Source organism: Caloenas nicobarica, chromosome 4 (assembly GCF_036013445.1).
Source record: "Caloenas nicobarica isolate bCalNic1 chromosome 4, bCalNic1.hap1, whole genome shotgun sequence".
Classification (NCBI taxonomy): domain Eukaryota; kingdom Metazoa; phylum Chordata; class Aves; order Columbiformes; family Columbidae; genus Caloenas; species Caloenas nicobarica.
The window spans coordinates 21,859,551-21,882,726 of record NC_088248.1 but is presented as its reverse complement, the minus strand read 5'-3'; the positions used below and the strand labels follow the sequence as shown (position 1 = coordinate 21,882,726).

Sequence of the window (23,176 nt, the reverse complement as noted above, 5' to 3'; positions counted from 1 at the left end):
CTTTTTATTAAAATGAGCTATCATTACTTTTTTTTTTTTTACCCTACACACTATGTCTTGGTTTTCCTCTCAAGCACTTGGTAAATGAGAGTTGATACCAGTCAAATAATCGTTAAATATGCAAATATTTGAGTAGCTGGAAAGCCTTGGAAGTTGATGGGGAAGTTGCAGCTAATGGATTTCACTAGTATGTGACAAAAGGCTGATTACAGTGCTGGGGGGGAAGCAGCACAGTGCACTAGCTGTTAACAGCTCAACTAATTCATGTGAAAGATGTAAAGTGCAGCATTATTTCTACCTGGTTATTTACCTCACCGTTTTCTTGCTCTGTAATCATTGGGAAGACAAAATTCTCTGACCTGATCTAAATCAACTACAATTAGCAAGAACTTTTTAATTACTGCCATTAAATATTTGTTTAATAATTTTCTTCCTTTTTTCAAATTCACTTTTTATGGCTTTGTTATATAAATTGCATACAACCACCAAGAATAACAGGGTTTTTCCCACACACACAAAATATTGTAAATTTGTCTAGGTAGAAGATTCTAAAATCCACAACATTTCTATGGAGGACTTTCTTTTTTCTACTTCGTTTTAATATTGAAATTTTCATCTATACAATGCTAGGGGAGCCTTTTAGGTACACATCCTGCTTCTACACAGCAGAAGCCAACCATACACTGAAGCAGGATACCAGGAGGATCCTGTCCCAGCTCACCCAGCCCTCCTCTTTTCCATGCTATGTAATTCACCTCAAAACTGAACACGCTCCAACTTAAAAGTAAGGATTTTTGCTCTCCCTCCACCCTTGCAATACCAGAAACTTGTGTCTCTGTTGAGCAGAGAACTTCTGTGTTTGTGACAGGTGTTTTACCCATTTGTTTTTGTTGCCAATATTATCATACATGTTATGTACAATCTTATCCCCTTTCCCAGACTTCAGTCAGCTTGGCTGAACAAACCATGCTTGGCTCATAAAACACATTCTTCATTCTGAGGTGTTTTGTGCACCTGTTCCAGTTTAACTCCTCCTCCAGCCCAGGTAATAAGAATCATGCCCAGTTACACAGTGTTCTTCACAAGGGCTTATCCGGGCCTTGTGTAATGTCTACACGTATCCCCTACTTTTATTGATTTATTCTCAGCTGCCTTTTCATGGATACATAGTATTCATGGTTCTTAATTGTCATATATTTACTAATCTGTTTCTTTACAGTTAGTCACCCCCTTGTTTGCAGTAGAATTTTTGGATGCTAGTACTTAAATCTCAGCTTCTCAAGGGTATTAACCATCAAACTCCCATTTAGGTGCCTTTGGGTTGTATACTTCATCTCATTTATTTTCGTTAGCCCTCAAGATCATTGTACCATGGTAAAATGGAAGAGTAGCTCTAGTATATTTCAGATTGAAAATACCTATGGTTATTTTTACAGCTCTATAAAAGGCTTTAAAATCAACAGGTGTGTTTGGATTGGCTTGGATTTTAATGTGTCATAGGGGAACTCAGAATGAGATTATGCATCTGTGATCACTTTAATAAGGGAACCCCAAAATATACAGTCTCCTTGCCGAAGCCAGAGGGGTAGAGGGGGGAGCTGACAAATTGTAAGCTTCATTTTTCCACAATTCTGGTTATGAAACTTTCCTTTTTTTTTTTTTTTTTTAACCTCTTAAGAAAAAAAAAAAAGGCACACCTGGAGGGTATATCTAGAGAGCTAGCATTCTTTTTATATTTGTGCCAAATCAGTTCCCATGGTCATAGAAGTATATAGAAAATGCAAGAATTTTCAAAATATACCATAAGATCAGAACATTTATTCCCTTTCGCAGAACCAGAGACTTACATCTGCCTTTAATTTTTAAGAGTAACAACGAAAGATCTCTTTGTTAAAATACACAACTGAGAAACCATTGAATATGATCTCTGTCGTACCTTTAGCCCCTTTCTCTGAGGCAAGAGACAGCTTGCAGGTTTTGATAGGCAGAATTAAGAGCCTTATTTTAAAATTTAAATATTAATACGTTCTTTCTGATACCTCCGATTCTGCCAGTGCTAGGCAATAGAAGCCTATTGGCTTTTGAGTGCCAAAACCTCTTTCTTCGCTTAGTATAGAAGCTCCATTCCCAGTGATATCCCCTCCCCTCCCCTCCCCTCCCCTCCCCTCCCCTCCCCTCCCCTCCCCTCCCCTCCCCTCCCCTCCCCTCCCGCCAGTGCCCATTAGAGGTGGACAATTTCAGTACTGATCACTCCTGGTCCATCTCTGGGATCTGGCATCTTTTACGCAGCTTCTCTTCCTTACTTACCAAGATTTCTAAACACTCTGCATGTGAATGCCTTTCCAGCAGTGAAGTAGGAAGAACATCCTAGTGACCTGCCAGCTCTGTTTGGACTACTGTGAAATATTGTGTAGGAAGGACCACTTCATGTCTTTCAACCTCTTACCTGAAATCTAGAGCTGGGTGCTGCAGAACGCAGAGGTGCCTGACAGGGCTGTTCCCATGGAGTAGCACAGACGCTTCTTGCTCACTAGAGCTCAGCATCGCTACAGTTCCTGCCCTTTGCAGCCTGTTCACTGCAAAGCATTTCCCTTTGCCAAGTACCCAGGTTACTGCAGGTGTTGTGCGTATTCTTCTGCTGCAATGCAGCTTACTGCATTGACTGGGGCAGGGTAGAGGTTCTGGGAAGTCCAAAGCAATGGAGGGCTTAGTTCAACTGGTCACACTTGTTTGTTGTCCTTCATTACTGAACTGGATCCTATCTAGATCTTTTCTAAAAGTGCATCACCTTCCATTTCCTTTCTGTAACGGGGCTGTCATCCACAACAGAACATAAAGGGATTAGTGCATAGGCTGGTCCAGCTGTCCAGACCAGCCCTTAAGGCAGCTGAATGTGGACTGGATGAGAGTAACCAGAAGCAGGAAAGCAGAGATGATGCAGCATTGAAGACAAAATTTAAAAAGACTGCTATCAGGGTAGCCTGACCTGAAGGTGGAAGAGAAAAGCTCACATTAAACTTCTCCCATGACAGAGCAGCCAGTGATCCACCCCGCCTTGGTTGTGCCTTGTTTTCACTCGTGCCTTGCTTCCTTGGCTGTGCTCAACAAGTGGCGAGGCTCAAGTTGTCTGATGGTATATGAAGAGCATGAAGACACATCCTGAGGCAACGTGCTAATTGCAGGAGAACACTGGAAGAGTAAGGCCCCAAAGGACAACTGCCTCCAAAGCGGACTCACTATGTGCAGCACATGTGACTCTGGATTATAATTTGGTATGACTGGTAGGAGGTGTGTTTCTCCCGAGTCAGTGGCAGTTGTAGACATGGGAACACCAGCAGTGATACCTACCCAGTTGAACAGAAAGACGAGAATGGAGCACCTGGCTTGTGGAAGCGGTCTAGACTAGGAAGAGAAATTGTCTTGGTTTTATGCAAGGAAGGTTTCCCTTTTTTGTTTGGGGTTTGGTTTTGTTGTTGTTTTTACCATAGCCAGTTAAAATATCCTATCAGTTAAGGATAAGCCAATGTTTCTACCACAAACTCATCAAGAAACCCACTAAATAATTTGTCAAGAGTTTTTAAAAACAGGCAGTCTCTTGAGAAGAAGTGTCTAGGGCTAAATTAGCAAGAATGCTGCAGGTCAGGTTTGAAGTACTGCAGTGACAGAATTGTTTGGAAAGATTTGCCTTTTATTACAGCCATATCCAGCTAACACTTGCAGAAGGTGCAGTTCCTGCACATCTGAGTCAATCATCAGAAATCAGTTAGTTTATTTAAGTGAAAAGTGCCTTTCCCTAAGAAAGAATTTTTGTGATTTGTCTATTCAAACAGGCCTGTCTTATTAATAAACGATCATGAAGATTATTGTAACAAGGAGGGCAGCCAAATATAATGAGGCATCTTAGCATAATGCTAATTTTGGTGCAGTGTACATCATCTAGGTGTTGAGGTCTGTTTGTTTGTTTTCAGTTTTGTTTCATGACAGCAAATGAAACACAGAACTTGGCTTGATCCAACTAGTGCCTGAGAAAAATCATATTTATTCATTCAGACAGAATATTTGCATTTGTAAATGTGTAAGAAGGTTTGATTAATGTTACATCAAACTGTTTTTTTCCTATGTTCCTCAATTCCCACTTCTCTTTCTTAAAATGTTGAACAGAACCAAGTTCAAAGGAAGTCTGGAACCTAGGCAATGTGTGAGAGTCCATGGGACACTTACATTTCTGAGCCTGATGAGTTTGCAAAGTACAAACGTTGAGGCAGTCCTGGTCGAGTTATGCATCCATTAGCTGTGTCTGATGTCGAGAGACTGAGTTAAAAAGTCTTTTTCTTCTGTGTGATTAAGAAGTTCCTGCCTTCTCTTTTCTTCAGCCTTCATCTTCTGTGTCTTTCTCTGGGAATAAATTTGAGATTAAGATAATACGAGAGTTTATAGACTTGTCTAACAGGTAGATGTAGATTAAAAAAACAATCCGCTGAAGTTACTGTCATAATATATGGAAGGAAAATGAAGTTCAGAAGTCTGTTTGAAGAAGAAATATCAGTACCATAGGTGGGATGGGGAGGCCTAATACCACAGCAGCGTGTGAAGCGGGGACAGAGTCCAGCAAACGCACCGCTCGGAACCTCTGTGCCCAAGTGTGGGGCAACGGAGTCTCAGGACCTCTTAAGGCCCTGAGAAAAAAACCTGGCTCCACACTATTCTATAGAAAGGAATGAAGGTGCTGGAGACTGCCAGAAGAATATGATTCTCAATTATACAACTGAAATAGGATCAAAAATAGTATAATCATAGGATCATGCAGTAAAGGAGTCAGAAGCAGAAAAACTTGACTTTGTCTACAAGGAGAGTTTTTTTTTTTCCCCTACGAACCAGATGTAGGTAAAGAACTTACTTCCTCTGGGCAAAAGGGGAAGGGTTAATGAATCACTTATTTTTTTTTTCCATTTTGACATTTTGGAGTGATCTGTGGATTTCTGTTGCATTTAAAATGTAGTCAGGGTGAGATGGTTACCTGAAATGTCTGTGGTAGCCTTTTGGTAGTCCAGACGACAGTGAGACGAGCCTGAATGGGAAGTGTGAAGTTGACAAGGCGAAGAACCATACCCTGATACAGAAGATTGTTTCTTTGAATAAAACAATTTTACTTGTCCTAGGTGAACTGGCTTAGCATTCCAGCACAGTACTTATAATTCAGTTTCTAATTGTGTAAAAAAACCAAACCAAACAAACAAAACACAGACACAAAAATCAAAACCAAACACCCCCCCCGAACCTCCACAAAATCAACAAACAAACACAGAAAAACCCCAAACCAAAAACCCACCCAAACCAAAGAATATCTGTATGTTTACCAAATGCTTAAGAATCAACAACAGCTTGAAGACCCAGCATTTTGAAGTAATGCTTAAAAAGCTGGAAAAACTATTGCTGTTTGAATGGCTACTTTTTTCAGCGTTGTGTTATATTGTTGAACAGTTTTTCATTCCTGACTTAGGAACTGATTATACATCCACTGAGCATAAAACTTCAAAGTAGTGAGGGAAGTCCAATCAATGTTTTTATAAAAATGCACAAGAGCCACTGCCAGGGTGTCATAGCTTTGTGAAGCTATGCAGAGGGTCCTGGCATGCAGATTGCCTGGTTAGATTCATTCCTCTGTGACCCACGCAGATTTTAAAGTTTAAAAGTCTTCACTTTCACTTGAAAAAGCTTCCTTGAATTCACAGTTAGTAATGCTTTTAACTCCTCAGCACATAGCAAATAGTAAGTCCAAATATAGTTTGAAAAACTAAACCTTTTAAAATTTCAACAAGCTCCTTATAAGAATTAAAGCAACAAGGAGACTGTGAGTGGTGTGATGGAGTTTGGATGCTCCGCTTTCTGCAAGGAATCATGCAGAGAGCCCTGTGTCCCTTGGAAATGGAGTAGCTGCACTGCCTGACTTCAGGTACTCATGGGGGTGATCTGAATCTTCCCCTCACTTGCACCTACTTGCAGACCAAAAGTCGCAGTGATGACATCATCTTCAGCTCCCCTCCAAGTGTCCCCTGTGCCCACATTGTTAAAATTGAAGGTGATGGGGTTGTATACAAAATGGATGAGGTGCTGTAATTTATTAAATGGCCAAACTGAGCCTTACCTGATGTTGCCAGTTAACGTAATGCATAGGAAACAGCCATATCCCATCCGTTCTGCCCAAGGCTCCCTACCTAGAGCGTACTCAGAAAAGGGCATGTGAAAGCAAGTGGCGGAGTACATTTAAAAAAAGACTAGACTTGGTCTGGTCCCACTCCAAGCAGCACTCAAGGTCCCTTGATTTCCTGGTGTCTGGAGTTAATTCCATTTCGTGCTGTTTCCCAGTTCTGATGCCACCTGCACGCAGCAAAGCTCAGCATGCATGCAGACAACCTCGCTGGTATGTACACCATTTTCTGAAGCAGTGCATATATAAATGGCATTTACAAAAAGGAGTGCATATACACATAAACCACTGCAAAAGTGGCGTAACCAGTGTTTTCTCATCATATTATTTTTTGTTGGTAAAGGCTGCAGTTGTATTTTTCTGAATAAATAATTTCATATGTGAAATTTCTGATTTTTCTGTTCTTTGAATTTCTGAAGAATTTGGTTTTATGCCAAACCCATTTTTATGGCCATATGTTGATTTTTCTAGGCAGAGTTTTAGGAAGTGATGAGGTTGTATGATCACCTTGTCTGTCATGCCTGCAGGTAGTTTTGAAAGGAAGATAAGTGTCAAAAGTATAATGCAGTCTGAGCATAATTAATGAGAATGACGTGTGTGAGAATGTTTTAGGAAATCGGCATCGTTTAAATGGAGCTGAAAAGATTCTGAATTCTGTCATAGTTTTGAGGATCTTTAAAGTGAAGTGCAAAATATAAAATAATGTAGGTCCGTGAAATCCTCAGCGTTATGTCATTTATCCTCATCATGAAGCAAACGGTTGTCTGCGGAAACTCTGACAAAGCTATTTCAGTCTTCTTATTGTATATTTCTTAATGCAATATATATATTTCTATATATTTCTGAATACTATCCATATTCTTGATGCATTAATTTGTATTGCTGTTAAAGATATGTTAAATTATGTTAAATGAAACTTTTCAATGACCTAGCGTAAAACAAGTCCAATCAGAATACAAAAAATAGTGATTATTTTTTCTGAGCATTCTGAAGTAGGTTGCAAAAATCCCGCTGTGTTTGATTCACCTTTTCTACCCATGTCTTTGAAAATACTACTTGTAGCATTTACAATCGTAATTAAGAGATCACCTAATTGAAAACTAAGCCTGTCACTGTTTAGTTGTCTTAATGAAAGAATAGTTATATTATATATGTGGATGTCTTCACTATTTTATTATTTATTTATTGAAATAACTTCACCAATTTTTGTTGCTTGATATTTATATAAATGGTAAGGTTAGTCGAGCTGACTGCTTAGTTAGGAAGATAACTCCCTGTCTTTTAGACTATCATCCTACAAATGCTTGTATGATTTACTTTGCATATACATATAGCAGGGTTTTAGTTACATGAATATTGATGAAACTATTTCCCTAAGTTATAAAATAATCAACAAGAGATTGTTTTAGTTTTGTTATTGTGCAATACCAAATGCTTTATTGAGACTTAACAATTAAACATGTGTGCGCATACTTCCAAGTTTTTATGCATAAAATAAAATGTGTATGAATGTGTGATATCTATGTATGACATTTGCAGATACTAAGAAAAAGTTCAATATTAATGGTATATTTTTATTTTGTAGCTTGGATCATCCTCCTCTGTGCCTTTTACATCTATATTCTCACAGCTGTTTATGACTGTTGTAGTCCCCCTTATTATTGGACAGGTATGTCTTTTAAATATACATTCTTATTTCAAAAAATAAGATAAAGAGAGCTATCTTAAAGACAGACTGGCAAGCTGCCACATAGGAACAGCCTTAGGATAGTGAAATCTAATATCAGAGAAAAGATGCTGCAGTGCTCCCTGGAGCCACATTGATCTTTGTTGAGATTGAGCATCTGTCCCTCACTACCACAAACACACGCTACTGCATATCGAGAAGGGAGTTTGTGAACATAAAGTGGGGAAAATGGCAGTCCAGACTGTGAGAAATTCCAGCCCCATACAAATGAGCTTTGAGAATACTATATGGACCTTTTGTCACATGCCCTTTGCCTGGATGATGAAGGAAGTTCTCCCTGCATAGTATCTACTACTAATTACAGGAATAAAAAAATCTCTACATTAAAAAAAAAATAAGGGCTAAGCAGTCAGGATTTAAGAAATAATAAAAGTAAGGCTGCTCGAGCCATTTTGCGTATGCTTTATAATAAGGATTTTAATTGAACAATTGCAAACTATTTCTGCATGACTCCTGTTACATTGGATAGAGGGTATTAATGGAATGAGCAGCTGTTCAATATTTCATTTTATGCTCATTGTTCATATTGAAACACAAGGCCTTAGTTTTCATGGCATATGATTGAAGTCTTTCACTGAATGTAAGGAAAATAATTGCAATATAAGATTTTCTGTGACACTTGTCTCTGTAGTATGTTCTTTGACACGTATTAGTATTAATTATTTTTTTCTTCCACGTGATAGTAGGTCGAGAGAGGTTCTCCTTCCTCTCTACTCTACCCTGGTGAGACCTCATCTGGAATATTGTGTCCAGTTCTGGGCCCCTCAGTTCCAGAAGGACAGGGAGCTGCTGGAGAGAGTCCAGCACAGGGCAACGAAGATGATGAAGGGAGTGGAGCATCTGCCTTATGAGGGAGCTGGGTCTCTTTTGCTTGGAGAAGAGACTGAGGGGTGACCTCATTAATGTTTATAAACATGAGTGAGTGTCACGAGGATGGAGCCAGGCTCTTCTTGGTGACAACCAATGATAGGACAAGGGGCAATGGATACAAACTGGAACACAGGAGGTTCCACTTAAATATGAGAAGAAACTTCTCAGTGAGGGTGACAGAGCACTGGAACAGGCTGCCCAGGGAGGTTGTGGAGTCTCCTTCTCTGGAGACATTCAAAACCCGCCTGGACGCCTTCCTGTGTAACCTCATCTAGGTGTTCCTGCTCTGGCAGGGGGATTGGACTAGATGATCTTTCGAGGTCCCTTCTAATCCCTGACATTCTGTGATTCTGTGAAATTGCTATTTTAAGACCAAAAGTTCTCAGAAGTGTCCACTATTCTTGGACACCAAACCAAAACGTGCAAAGCCCAATTCTTACGTATTTGTAAGTACTTGTTGTTCTCAGGCATTCAGAATGCACTAAGGGAATATCAGTGAGATTTACAGTTCATTCCCAAGAAGAACTGCTGCTGATTCTAGCATCCAGTCTAACTCTGGGTTCAGCTGGAACTTTCTGAATTTTGTCAGCCTAAAGCCGACTTTGAAGTGGAAAGCATGGTTAAAGCGTAGGCAAACAAAAGTGGAGAAAGGAGCACCCTGGACAAGGTTAAGAGTATCTGTCATTGCTGGTGCTTCATAGAACAAAAAATCAGTCCTGTATCGAACTATAATTGCACAATTCAAAATTGGCATTTACTGTAATTTACCAAACTCTGAGTGAAGTTTGTTGCTTATATGGTAAAAAAACCTCATTAAAGTCTAACAGAAAGATGAGCATGATAAGCACGACAGTCTACACCAGCATCAGTACCTCTGTAACCTGGATGTAACCAAACCATGTAGAAAATGGACATAACCTCTCTGTTACTGAAGACTGTTGAATTGCTCATGTGAGTTAAACACCTAAGAACCTCATTATTAATTAGGATCACAAAGGGTTGCTGTGTGTGACATTCTTATCTTGTCTAAATTAAATTAAGTCTCTGCCAAAAGTGGACAAGCAAAAGCCTTGAATCCTCTGGTCCGGAAAAGTCCAAAAACTGGAAGCTATCAATCAGTTGGAAGCCTTAGTGTGAAATTTCTAGGAAACAAACAGCCTGGCAGCAGATCTAGGAATAAAGTAACTTTTAGTGATGGAGTATCGGCAATCTGTACTGCAATATAATAAGTCTAAAGATGATGGTAGATTGCTAAATAAAGTGATTGCAAAATTTCAAGAGGACTTTCGTCTATATATAAACGACATGTTACTTTGGAAAGATGTTACAAGAAATTGCTATTTGAGCCAGCTGGTGGAGTTGGGATTTTTTTTTTTTTGGCTGCACCAAATGGTAGGGCTAAGTAGCATGAATTGAGCAGTAAACATACGAAATAAGTACTCTGAATTATCCTAAGTTCAAAATCAGAGTTGTGCTGAGACTTAACTGAGAACAGATGTGATTTAGGAATTCTGATAAAGACTGAAAGAAAGAAAATAGAGACTGTTAAAGTCTGTGTGACTCAACCACAAATTTATTTAAGAATTTGGTTTTTATAAATAGCTTCAACAAGAAGTAGGATGATTCCTTAAAAGTGTTCGAAGCAGTTTCTGGAAATGAATCATCAACAGAAATAGCTCACATTCCTCTAAGCATAAAGTCTTTGTTTCTGAAGTTATTGCACTTGCTATATATGTTCAGAGGATATGGAAGAGAGGAAATACTAAGGGTAGTTACAGATCAAAAATGGTTAGGTAGAACTAGGGCAAACCAACCTGCCCAGATAGGAATGTAAACCATTTTTGAAGGTGGATATCCAAAAATAATGTGCAGTAATCAGGGGAAAACAAAAAGCAAGGAAAGGACTGACACCAAGAGATACAGTCCTTCGGCTGGAGGTGGCACAGATCTGCTCCAAATTAAATGGTAACTTTTGCATTTAGTTTGTAGGCCACTGCTCACTCGTTACTGAACTGTTGCACAACATGCAGCTCAGCAAAGTAATATTACTTTGTGCCTCACAAGTTGCTCACCCTGGTATTCCAGACGCATTAAGATAATAATGGTCCACAATTCATGAATGACTGTTTCAGCAATTACTTCCGATTTATCATTTCACGCTCACAGTGTCAGTCTCTGGCCATGCATAGTCATACTGCTCAGCAGAAAAGTCAGTGGAAGGATGCCTGGTAAGGTTACCTGGTAGCAAAGAGCTTGATTGGGGAAGAAAAAAAAAATAAAATAAAAAAGCCTGGAACATGCCCGCCTGGAGGATTGCATTTGTTCAGCCATCCTAACTCAGCTGTGATCAACACAGCTTTAGACTTGATCCACATCAGTGTGAAACGGAGGAGGCTGCTCAAAGGAAGCATTCTCCAAGGGGATTCTTTTCCTTTAAAAAAAATCTCACCTCTGGGAAAACCTGTGTTGCCTAAATGCTCGTTTCCTGAGCAGGCTGCAGAACTGGCTGTTGGAGCAGCCCCTGGGATATAAGCAAAGCAGATGAGAAGGTGCTTTTAGATTTGTTTTGTTGGGGGGTTTTTGTTTGCTTTATGGCAAAACCTATAGAGCGTTTTGGTTGCTTGGCTGACTTGTCAGAATTTTTAATGAAGGCTGGGAGAAAAAAGTTGCAATAGTGTAATCGCTGCTTATTTTCTACTGTTTCTCAAACAATTTCTCAGTGTGTGGCAAGACTGCCGTTGACAGGAGTCAAACCTGCTTTTCTAGCCGCTGACAGTGAAATGTTTAAGGGTCTGCAGGTACAGCCTCTGCTCAGGTGGTGGCTGCCATTTGGTAGGTAGAGAAGGAACTGTTAAAGGAAGGGCAAGATATGATGTTATCAGAAAGGCATTGAGGTTTGCCGATAGCAGTTACTGATGGTCTTCAACAAGGAGAATTGCTCTGTTCTTTGTCAGAGATATGCAGGTTGTCTAAACCTAAAAAACCATAGTGCCGTGCATCTTCTGTGTCTACAGATGTGTTTTGCTCATTGACAATATAATATTACTCAAATCAGTATGGATAGTATAATATTGCATTTGTATTTATAAAGAATAAGAACTCTATGACAAGAGGTCTTGAAGAGAGACATGATCTATAGTATTTTATAAAGATCTAATATTCCATAAGCCTTGAAGATCTGTAGTGTGCAAGGGCTTGTTATTTGTGCTACCACTTTTGTATACTTCTAAGGAAAATCTGAGAATACTTGTTATACAATAAACATGGTAATAGATATTTCCTAGAAAAGATTTTTGAATTTGCTCTGTCATCTTGCAGTTCTGATTATTTTATTCCTGGATAGCAGAGTTCTGGTGAAGATTGCTGCTTCTGAGCTGTTGTGATTTTGCTAAAATAGTTGTTTCCTTGTCTATAGGTGCTGGTAATACTTTTAACTAGTAAAATGTAGTTTCAAGAAATGTCTAAGCAATTTCTTCATGACCAGTTGTGAGATTTGGCTGAAGACTCTTTTTTCTTTGCTTATTTTTTTTTTCTTCTGAAGTGACAGATAACAAGAACAGTGAAAACCACTGCAATATTTCTCTTCCCCTTTTGCAGACTTTCTCGATTCTCTGCACCTGAGTGCTTATGACAGACTTTTATTTTATGTTTTATATTAAAGAGCGATTTATGATTAAATGTTAATGAAATAGAATTTTCACTGCGCTTTCATTATATTCTACTGGTTTGAACATTTTTCAAAGCAGCACACCAAAACCTACTGTTTTCTATGAATAAATAATAAAAAGCTTGTCTGTACATTATCATTCATGCATTCTCTAGTTGCCCCATTGGTAATTTGTCTGCCAGTGTAAAGTGGGCACTTCACATTAAGCAGACCTTAACTAAAGCTAAAATTAATGTTATGATTCTAAGTAGTTCTTCCCAAATCTATGAAATGAAGCCAGTTGAACAGAAATCCTTGCTGAATCTAGCACATAAAAGTCTTGAGGTCCTACAAGTAAAGGATTTTAAGTGCCTTCTGCATCATTGCCCAAAATGTTCCAGAGGAACCCTATCAGCTTCTGGGAGGTGTGCTTATAAAAACAATTGTAAAAGGATGCTGTGTTGCAATACAAGTTGTCAGTGAAACTGAAACTAGAAAGCTTAGCAATGTATTTATTTTTAAAGAATAAGAAATTGAAAGGGAAAGGTAGGTGGCAGTTGCTAGGGAGCAGAAGATACTATTCACCTAAACCTGATGTTTGCTTATAGTGGTTGGGGAAAACAATAGTTAAAGATACTAGTATAAAAAGGGAACAGTGTCAAATCCTTTTGTTCTTGTAACTTAAATCCACATAGAAGTAGCCCTACTTTCTCTTCAAACTCCCCGGGAGCTGTAGGGAGGAGGAGTGGTACCCAGGGAGATGAGCGCTTCTGGAAGCTTGCTGCAGAAAGCTGAGATGGCAGATAAACAGCGTTCAGACCATGGTTTACTCCCTCCTGACACTTGACTAGAGCAGGGAGCAGAGCCTAGTCTCCACAGAAATACAAAATATGAAGAAAACCTGTACCGCTGCTACAAGCTCCGTTTACATTTTTGCCCTGTTGCACCTGTTTGTAATGTTTCAAAGCAACAATTGTAAATTACCCCAAAATGTGAAAGTTAATTTTCAAGATGACCTCATGTGGTTTTTATAAAGCTTGCTTTGAAGGCGTATATGTGTCAGGAGCTATCTCTTGGGAGTAAACTGACTGATGGAGTAAGCTTTTACAGTACTTTGGTTAGCTAAGGAAAGAAAACACAATGCTTGTATAAAATATTTTTTTGTTTTACCAGATTGCAAAAATGGTTTGGAGTTGGGGTTTTTTTTCCATCCTGTCTTCAGAAAGAAATCTCAGGTTGCACACTCTGTAAGGACAGATTTGACATTTGTTGATGTCTTAGAAGGTATAGAAAGGTGGGTGAACCAGTACGAAGTGTGGGACCTTAGAGCAGTATATAGGAACAGGTGGTAATGCGTGCCTTAATGCAGGTACAGTCCCTAAAAAATTATCCGGACAGGCTTTGGCTGAAGTGATATGAGTTCTGCTTTGGAAAAGGGTCCGTGCATTTGAACTGTGATGCAGACCTTGGATATATGGAGTAGCTATGTGTTAGAAATCTGTGAAGGATTTTGCATCTTATTTACGTCACTTCTACAAGACGCATAGTCTCCTTTATTGGAATCTCCAGATTCCATTCCAGAATCTGATTCTTTCTACTGATTTTCACAGTCCTTGTCATCTTGGTTCACTTTCTTTTCCTGTTGCTCCCCCTTTCATGTCTTCCAGGCTTCACTGAAGCAGTTCTCAATATTCTATGTAGTCTTCTTTCTTGGACTGCCATCACTGCATAAGAAGGAGTATTGAGAAGTTACTGAACTGTTGCAAATATCTAGCCTGATTCAAAGCTTTTCAAAAGAAAATTTTACATTGCAGAGTTCATTCCAAAGGTCTGTTGCTATAAATAGAAATAATATTTTATAAGAATGAGTTAGGAATCTTAGCTAAAAAGACAAAGTGAACAAAGTAACTGCTGCATTTAGGTATAGTGATAATCCAGCATAATTTCAGTTTATTTTCTTGTGTGTTTCAACACAAGGAAAAGTGACTTGTGTTTCTTTTTTGAAATAGTAAAGCATAAGTGTTTTCTCCAGGTATTTTGAAGTACATTCCAGTACATAATAAACAAGAGGAGCAGAAGTGCAGCAAAACCATTGTAAATTCTGTTAAAGATGAAATTGGTCCCAAAGAGTTGATAGAATAAGGAAAAATTCTATTTTGCATAATGATGTAAATACCAGGAGATACTCTGGTGCGTATAATAGAAACAGAAACAGTGACTTTTTAACCATTTCCCATGTTTTGTTTCATTTTTCACTTAATGGATTTTTAAAAAGATTATATTTAAGATCTAAATAATTTTAAAAATATGTGCGGTATTACAAATGTCAGAAATTACTCCGTTCCATATACATGGAGATGGGGAGGAGCTCCTTGCCCTGTTTAGTTCAATTAATAATGTACATTAATGAATTACATTGTTTATTGCATTTTTTATCTTGTATATCCAGTATTTGAGCAGGCAGGTGGAAACAGTCTAACTGCATTTTACTGACAGATTTCTCTGGGTATATGGTATGACTGTTACAAAGGAACAATAAGTGAATTGTTTTTCTATAATATATCTTCTGCTATTTTCCTGTATGCTCTTATAACAGATGAGCATTATTTACCTGCTTTCCTGGAATAGCAGATTGTGTTTCTTCATACAGGGAATGTTAAGTGAATGAAGTGTATGAGCAGTTGGCCCATTTGCTTTGGGAGGCTGGTGTTTAGACAAGGAGGTTAAGGCAGGATACAGAGTAGTCTGGAGGTAAAATGCTGTGGATGTAACCAATCTGGTAGAAGAACTTAATTGAAATGGGGACACTACTGTTAATTCATGTGTAATTACATTCCTTTGTTGTTAAAAATAAAATCCCGGGCAAGAGGAAAGTTTGAGCCTGGGACTGTATTTTGAAGTAAATTTGAGCTGATGCCTTTCCAAAAACCTTTGGATATTGCCAGGACATCGTCACCAGGAGGTAGTTGCCTGATGGACACTTTTATGTTCTTTTATCGTCTAACTTTTCTGTGAGTTTAGCAGCATCTTTCATCATGCAGGTCATTTATAAAATATCACCTACTACAAATTTTTGCTTCTTTTCCTCTCTTCTCTCCACTAAACCATGGTTTAAAGGAAAGATTCGCCATGCACTTTTCTTTCATGTGTATCCTTTGTGTCAACCATCAGGAATTCCCTGGTCTTTGAGGCTGGCATTTAAATCTGCACAAAAATCATTACAGTTCATCATGCCTAATGTGATCCCTAAAATAGGACCAGAGACCCTAGAGCCCTCTTTGCAGAAGTGATTCTGCAGGAGTCTCAGCAGGAATGCAGGTTGTAAGACTTTTGTATCTTGAGATTTATCCTTTAAAAAATTGTGTGTGCATTCTGTGCAACATGGTAGCATCCTGCAGCATTTCCCCATGTAAAGTAATATTTTAAATGCTTTTATATTTCACATAATGATTATTCTTCCAACATTTCTGCTTCCTTACTCCTCTTCCAAGATGTTGTTTTTAATGGTATTTTTAATGTGAGGAATTCCCTTTCACTAGGAACTATACATCTGAAGAGTATTCCCCTTTTCGCTCTTTTCCATCAGTGTGCCAGTCTGATGCATCTCTTTTGGATGTCAGTCTTTCACATTTCTACCCCAGGCTGTAAGTTCATCTTTTCACAGAAGTATCAGTGCAGACATTTTCTCAACTGCTTGTTTCTCTGGTGCTTGTCCCTCCTGTGTCCCCACTTGTACTGGTATGTACTTCAAAATACTGGACTTTGTCATTTTAACTACAAAGTGCCACTCTGGTAGGTGTCTGGAGTCTGGCATCCTTAGTACAGATCATAGAATGCAAAAATGATTGTGTTAGCTTTTGTTGTGTTTACAGACAAATGAAGCTGAATATCTCTGTCCAGGCTCTGAATTACCTATGAGATTCTCTTATTTAATCATTTCAATCTCGGTTGCTCATGGCGTTTCAACCTCTGTTAGACTTTCAGTCAAAGTGCCGACACCACAGAACAACAACGTTCACTGGCTGGCTCTGTGCTCTTTATCGTGTGTTATCTTTATTGTATTTGTGGGATTTATTGTTATTTCACTACAAATCTTCACAATTTTTAAGTCCTGTTTTAACCCTGAAAAGTTATAGAATTGGGTTAAGAATTAAAAGGCTTTCAAAGCATCCTTGTCCTGAAACAACTCTGCAGGGCATGAATAAGTAACAAATGGATTGTTTTTCAGTCAAAATTAATCAGCTGACATGAGCTTCCCTGTGAAAAATCTAGTTGAGCTTTTATAGATACCTGTAGGGTTATATTTCTCCCCTCTAAAATTGTACAGGAATTTAGGTTACCTTGAATCAGTGATCACAGGCTGAATCAACCTCTGAAATTGTAGATCATCTTCAACCTTGTGAGAAGATTGAACTGTATGGGATTCTGTGTTAGAGGATATATTTTGTCTGTTTTTACAGTATGAATTTAGCATGACACTGGGTTGATTATATGATTTCCTGAAGCCACAATTTAGTTCTTCGGGGTCTGCCTATGTCATTTTAAAAAAATACAATGTGCAGTGAGAAGCCATACTGGTATTTATGGTTGTTGAGTCAGAATAATTCCAGACTAGATAGAGGTGCATACTTAAAGAAGATATCAGCCGATTGAAGATTTTTAGGAAATACTGCTTGCAGTTTCATTTTTTTAAATGTTTTTCCTTTCTCTTGTATGTTGGTCCATGTTAAATATGTGTATAAAGTTATTATTGTCGTGTGTTTTATAATTATACCTTGTAGAGACACAAGGTTGTAGTTTTCATAATGAATACCTCCAGTATAAGTTGTACTGTGGCATAATTAACCATCACTTTTCTTTTTCAACATCATGTTACCTTCAGTGTAAGTCTGGTGGAAGTAGCATAAATAAATAGTTGATCTTCAGTGGCTTTTCTTTTTCCCCAATGTGACCTTAATTTAGGGGAGAATATGGGTTTTTTAAACTTCCTTAGAAAATGCTCACTTTAGAGGTGAAGAGCTTTGGTTTTTGCTTCTGATAATTACAGTCCCAAGCCTGCTCAGATTAGATTAATTTGGTTTTCCCATTTGATGTCTGCACACTAAATGTCATCCCACAGCTTTCTTGCCTCTCTTTCATCGATGTGGTGTTTATTCCTGCGCAGTGGCATGCAAGGAGGTGGCTGAAGGAGCTCCATTGAATGCCCTTTCAGAAGTTTGACTGTATATTCTGAGTTGTGTTCTCTCTTTAACATCTGGCAAGTGTGAAATTTTAAAGTTGAATGTTTTCACTGGGGTGTTGAGCATTCCCTCACGTGGTTTCCCGTAAATCTGTTATTTTTCATCAGCGGGAAGCTTAGGAGCGCTGGAAGGTAACTGCTGGTCTTCAGCCTGCTTAGATTTGTGTGAATTCCGTGTGCCAAATTTTTAGTTCGTGCCCTGCCGTGTGGTTGGTGATGTCTGCTGGCTGTGTTGGTGACTGCGGTACCTGCATCCAGGACTTCCCTGTTGAGAGATTTGCAACCAAACTGGGAAGGCAGTGAGGCAAAGCGACAGCCATGAGGTCAATCCAGCAGCTTCGGCAGTTAGTGTGTGAAAAGGTCCTGTGGTAGCATTGGTGATGACGCTTTGATATTAATCTTGAATACCTCTAAAATGTTCTGTATTATTAAACTGATAGTGGTGATGTTTGTTAATGGCACCGCTATGGGAAGGTAGCAAGACACCTTTAGAGCCCTCTGGTAGAAGTGCTTCAGGATCTTGTGGTATTATTACTGAAAGAGCATGGTAACAGAGAACATCGTGAGGTCTCAGGAGAAAGTAGGCAAGATAATGTGATTGCTGAAAAATTAACACAAGTCACAGCTGTATCATAAAAACTTTAAAAAGTTTCTTTCAAAGCATATAAAGTAAAGAGGGGGAAAAAAAGTGACTCCCCAGGCAGGGCTGAAATAGACACATTGTATCTGCAGAGGCTTAGTCATAATTTGGCATAATTCGAAAGTTGAAGTTACTTTAAAATCTGTAGTTGTTTCTAAAAAAAAAAAAAAAATAAAATAAAAAAAAAAATTGAAAACCAACTTTAGGTTCCACTTCCTGAAAGCGCAAAAGTTTCCTTGTTTTCATGTGTTAATTCTGATATTCTAAAAGCGTGCAAATGGCATTTGTCTTTGGATTTACAAAAACTCTGGATATTCAGAGTTTGAATTATTTAAACTCCCACAACACATGCACTTTTGCTTTTCAAGCTTGAGTTATAATTTAATTAAAAACTTCTGGTGCATCGCTAGCTATTTAAATATTAAAATGTTCCATGGATCACTTTCGATTATCTACCGTCATGAAATTCCTGAAGATGTCAGATTTTTAAGATTCCCAAAGTTGCACTTGGAATTGTCTGTTGATGCAAAGGGGACTGTGATAATTACATACATCCATTAGTATCAGCAGAGGAGATAAACTTTGGGGAGGCTTAATGGGCATGTCTCAGTGACAGCTAGCAAAGAACATTTGGCATGATTAAGGATGGATTTGAATGTACTTGAAAATATACTCTCATTATGGACGCCCAGTGGAAGTTGCACTACAAATGTTAAATTCCCCAGAAGAAGAGTTGTGTGGCAGGGAAGCTTTGAAATCCACTGTGGCCGTCATCCAAATTACTCTCTTCTCTTTGTGTCTTTCTGCTGTCAGATTCACTTTGTGATGCCCAACTTGGCTCCCTGCATCTTTGAAAAGAGGCAACCTGTTGGTTTCTGTGTTTCAGATTGTCCGAAGATACATCAAGGACTGGCTTGAAAGGAAGAAGCCTCCATTCGGCGCTATCAGCAGCTGCGTTCTCCTGATGATCATCTACACAACATTCTGTGATACTTTCGCCAATCCAAATATCGACCTTGATAAATTTAGCTTGATTATAGTAGTGTTCATAAGTAAGTTCAGTCTTAAAGCATCTCTTTTATGTGTTTCAGGTGTGTAATGAGCTACGTCTACTGGAAAGGGTGGGGCATGGAGGACACTGGAATGGAACTAGAGCTTGTATTTTAACATGTCTAGTAAACCAGGTCACCAGACTTTTTAGGGCTGGATGATGCTTTTAGGGCATTGAGTAAGCAATTAGAGAGGGATTGAACCCTGCTGTTTAGGTGTGCCTGAGATTGCCCTTTCTAAAAGGGCACAGTATTACCTTCCAAGTGTTTATGACCATTCTGATTTGGCTTCTTTGTTATTAAACAGCCATAAACGCACAGACATTGGTTTACAAACAGAGAGGGAAGATTTGCGTTTGAGCTGTTACTCAAAAGCACTGTTATAAGTTTTAAATAGTTCTTCCTTACTGTATTATAAACCTAGAAACTCGCTGGGAGTTCAAACATGTTGATATATTTCTGTGGATGAACACATTTCTTGTAGATTTTTAGAAGCGCTCTAGTCATTCAGCCTTAAATAACATACACATGAGAAAAGACTGCTGGTATCCTTGCCATCAGTTAAAAACAGACTTGCAGATCACCACCTGCCAGGGAAGGCAGCAGTATGTAGGCACTGTCTCCTCTCCCAATAGGGAATCCCTTCTTGCTTCAGACTGTCCAGAGACAAGAGTTTCAATTTGCTTGGGGGAGAGGTAACTGCGGTATCCTACAGTATAAATCACATCTCATACACTTTAAACCTGTTAGATTTCAAGAAATCAATGTATCACCTACCTTGAAGTGTGTGCACGTGCACATATATCTGTCTAACAAAAATAATATATCTTCTATAAATCCAACCTACACTAAAGTCAGTAGGAGATGTGCCCCTGGCCTTAGTGGGTCAGTTCTTATTCTGTCCTAATTGTGGCAGGTTTTTTTATTATGATACACTACCTGTGTGTGAAATACTACATGGAATTATAACTGGTACTCTATAAATACTTTATTCTGAAAGCAAAGAAGGAGGAAGCCATTCTGAGGAGCTTTTTCTCAAAATGGAGGAAATACTTATTTGCATAGGCACCTGAGGACTGCATCCCAAGTGCACTTAAGTTAGCGCAGAGTTGTCAGCAAAAAAGAGGGATATGGAAATTTTCAACTCTGACTTAACATGCAGTGAAACTAAGAATGAAGTAATTTTATGTTAGTGATGACCCATACTTTGGAAAAAAAAAAAAAAAGAGTTCTTCTGTAGTTAAAAAGGCATGGTTCTTTGAACAATTGATGTAGAGTGGTTACTTCCATTGCCTTTCTTTTATTTCTCTGCAAGACAACTCTGCATTTGTGCCACATGTATACACCACTTGCACTACGATACATTGAAGATCATTATACATACACATTCATTGCCAGTGTGCAAAACCGGAATTTCTTAGGAAGAATATTAACATAAGCATTGAAGCTCCTTGGAACATATTAGACATTTGTTTTTTTCGAAAATATTTATAGAATGGAAAACAAGAGAGTTGTGGAGATAGATATGCACATGTATTCTAGAAGAAGTTTCTGCACCTCCATTGGCTGTGTTGGCTGGATGTGTGTGTTATGTTATACCAGGATGTGAAATTAGCACAAGGAGTTTGAGATGAAACTGCATTTATTATTCTGCTGATTAATATTTTAATGTAATTTTTATGTTAATATTCTAGCCACAGCAAAATATGCACAAGGGATAATTGGTAGCAATGCATTGTTATTGCTTTACAGAATTATACGTATTAAGGGCTTTTTTCCTGTGCATATTCAATTAATGTACTTAGTTGCAGAAAAACTGTAATTCAGGGAACAATGGATTGATTCCTTAGTTCAGGAAGGAAGAATTAAGTGCATGCTGAGGTGGCATTTATACATCCTAGGAAATGTATGTAAGGGAATGAAAAATGTCACCAGTAATAGCCATGTTGTCCAGTTGTAAACTGGAGTCAAAATCAAATGTATTGTCTTGGGACACATTAGCTTTATTGCATTCACAAGTTTTGCGAGGAGAAAGGAGAGGACCCACCCCAGATCCTGCTGGAAGTAAAAGCCCTTTCTCCAAAACACACAGACCCCCAGGCAAGGTCCGTGCAGCTCCCAGGCTTTCTCCTCTAGCTCTGCGGGGAGTTCCTGTGTCCTGGCACAGCCTCCGCAGTCCCTGCAGCTCCTCACCGCATGGCTGGGAAGCCGCCTGCTTCCCGAGCTTGCTCCCCGCGTTTCCATGAACCAAGGGTGGGCTCTGAGCATCCCATAGCCCCTGCAGGTGTTACGAGAGCTGCCCTCAGCTCAGAACCCCCCACACGTAGAAAGCTGAAGTTGAACAAAAGCCACTTTGTCTGATGTATGTTGCCCAGTTCAGGAACTAGCCTTCATCTCAGAGAGAATTAAGTCTGTCATGATCTTCTGTTAATAGTGATAATTCGTCGGGAGAATAATATATCCAGTGTGTGAGAATATTTATTGTGATCGTGCTTATACATTGTACTTTCTTCTGTTAAACAGAAAGGGGCTAAATTTCAATACTTGGCAACAAGAGCATATCTCGGAGATTTTATGTTGTCAACCCAATAAGCGAAACTAGTGCGAACAGATGTGCAGCATGCAGCAGTGAACATCCCTGCCACTCATCGTGTCAAGAAATACTTGATTCAGAAGCGTTACCTAAGGAAGAACTTGTGTAGCCATGATATTAGCCCTGGCTTTCTGGGTTGTAATGGTACATATTGTTCTTCCAGACATGATGGTTAATAAGGGTTGCCTGACATGGGATTTCTCTGGATAGACTCGGTCCAGCCTAGCTTCTGAGGGGTTGTGTGGGGGCAAAAAGCATGTACACAGCAACTGGAGAGATTTAAGTGATCTTTACTTCTGTGATACAAGTCTAATTTTAACTTGTTTCTCTTTCAGTATTTTCTATTCAGATGAGCTTCATGTTTTTGACTTTCCTTTTCTCCACAAGGTAATTGAATGTGCTGAAACAGAACCTTTGAATATTTGTTTTGTGTGATATATTTGTTTTGAGTGATACAGTTTATGCAAATGTGTAAGGACAGGTTTCTGAATAGGGGTGACCTCATTTTGATATTTCATATTGTCCTTACCGCATTTTCTCTGTTAGAGTTTCATAGGCTAAGAGAGCAGGACCTGAATTCTGTCCTTTCTTGTGTGTTAATTACAGTTGTTAAATCTCAATCAATCACTGCTATACCTCATCCACTGAAAAAAATGGATTTGCACAGATGTCACTGAAGGTATAATTTGCCCTGCAGACATGCTGATGACATATGAGAGAGAGAACTCAGTTTGACTTTTTACATCTCAAGATACATTTGCTGGGCTGGCAATTCACTCTTCTCTGTATATGTCAAATATATTACATTTATATGGTGATTCTTAAAAGACAGTTGTCCTGAACTAATGTTTGGTAGAGCTGTTTTTTTCTTTGTAAATATCTACTAGGAAGAACAGTTGTATGTTCACATCTCCAAAAATAGTACCATGAGAATGTTAGCCAATGGCTTAGTGCATCACTTGAGCTCATCAGAGTATCCACCATTATCTTCTCACTTAGACTTACTGGAGTATTTTCTTTAGCAGCACTCTGCTGAATGAGAAGTGTCGCAACACAGCACAGTCCAGACATATGCTTTATATAAATTATACAATATCTGTAAGGGAGAATCACAAAGAAAGATGCAATGTCTTAGAGCTACTTGCGCTTTTTTTTTTAGTGCCACAAGAAAATTTCTCTGACAA

At 38.8% G+C, this 23,176-nt stretch overlaps 1 protein-coding gene across 4 annotated transcripts in view; it reads left to right on the top strand.

Annotated features, from left to right (window-relative positions):
• The window catches only part of SLC10A7 (solute carrier family 10 member 7), a 151,459-nt gene that overhangs the window by 104,967 nt on the left and 23,316 nt on the right, over window positions 1-23,176 (top strand). For 3 of the 4 annotated variants that reach the window (XM_065633718.1, XM_065633717.1, XM_065633720.1), the window contains 3 exons: window positions 7,794-7,877; window positions 19,237-19,402; window positions 22,328-22,379. In XM_065633718.1, the coding sequence (XP_065489790.1) occupies window positions 7,794-7,877; window positions 19,237-19,402; window positions 22,328-22,379 (302 nt within the window). The remainder of the gene's footprint in view (window positions 1-7,793; window positions 7,878-19,236; window positions 19,403-22,327; window positions 22,380-23,176) is intronic. The other variant, XM_065633719.1, reaches the window with a different exon arrangement.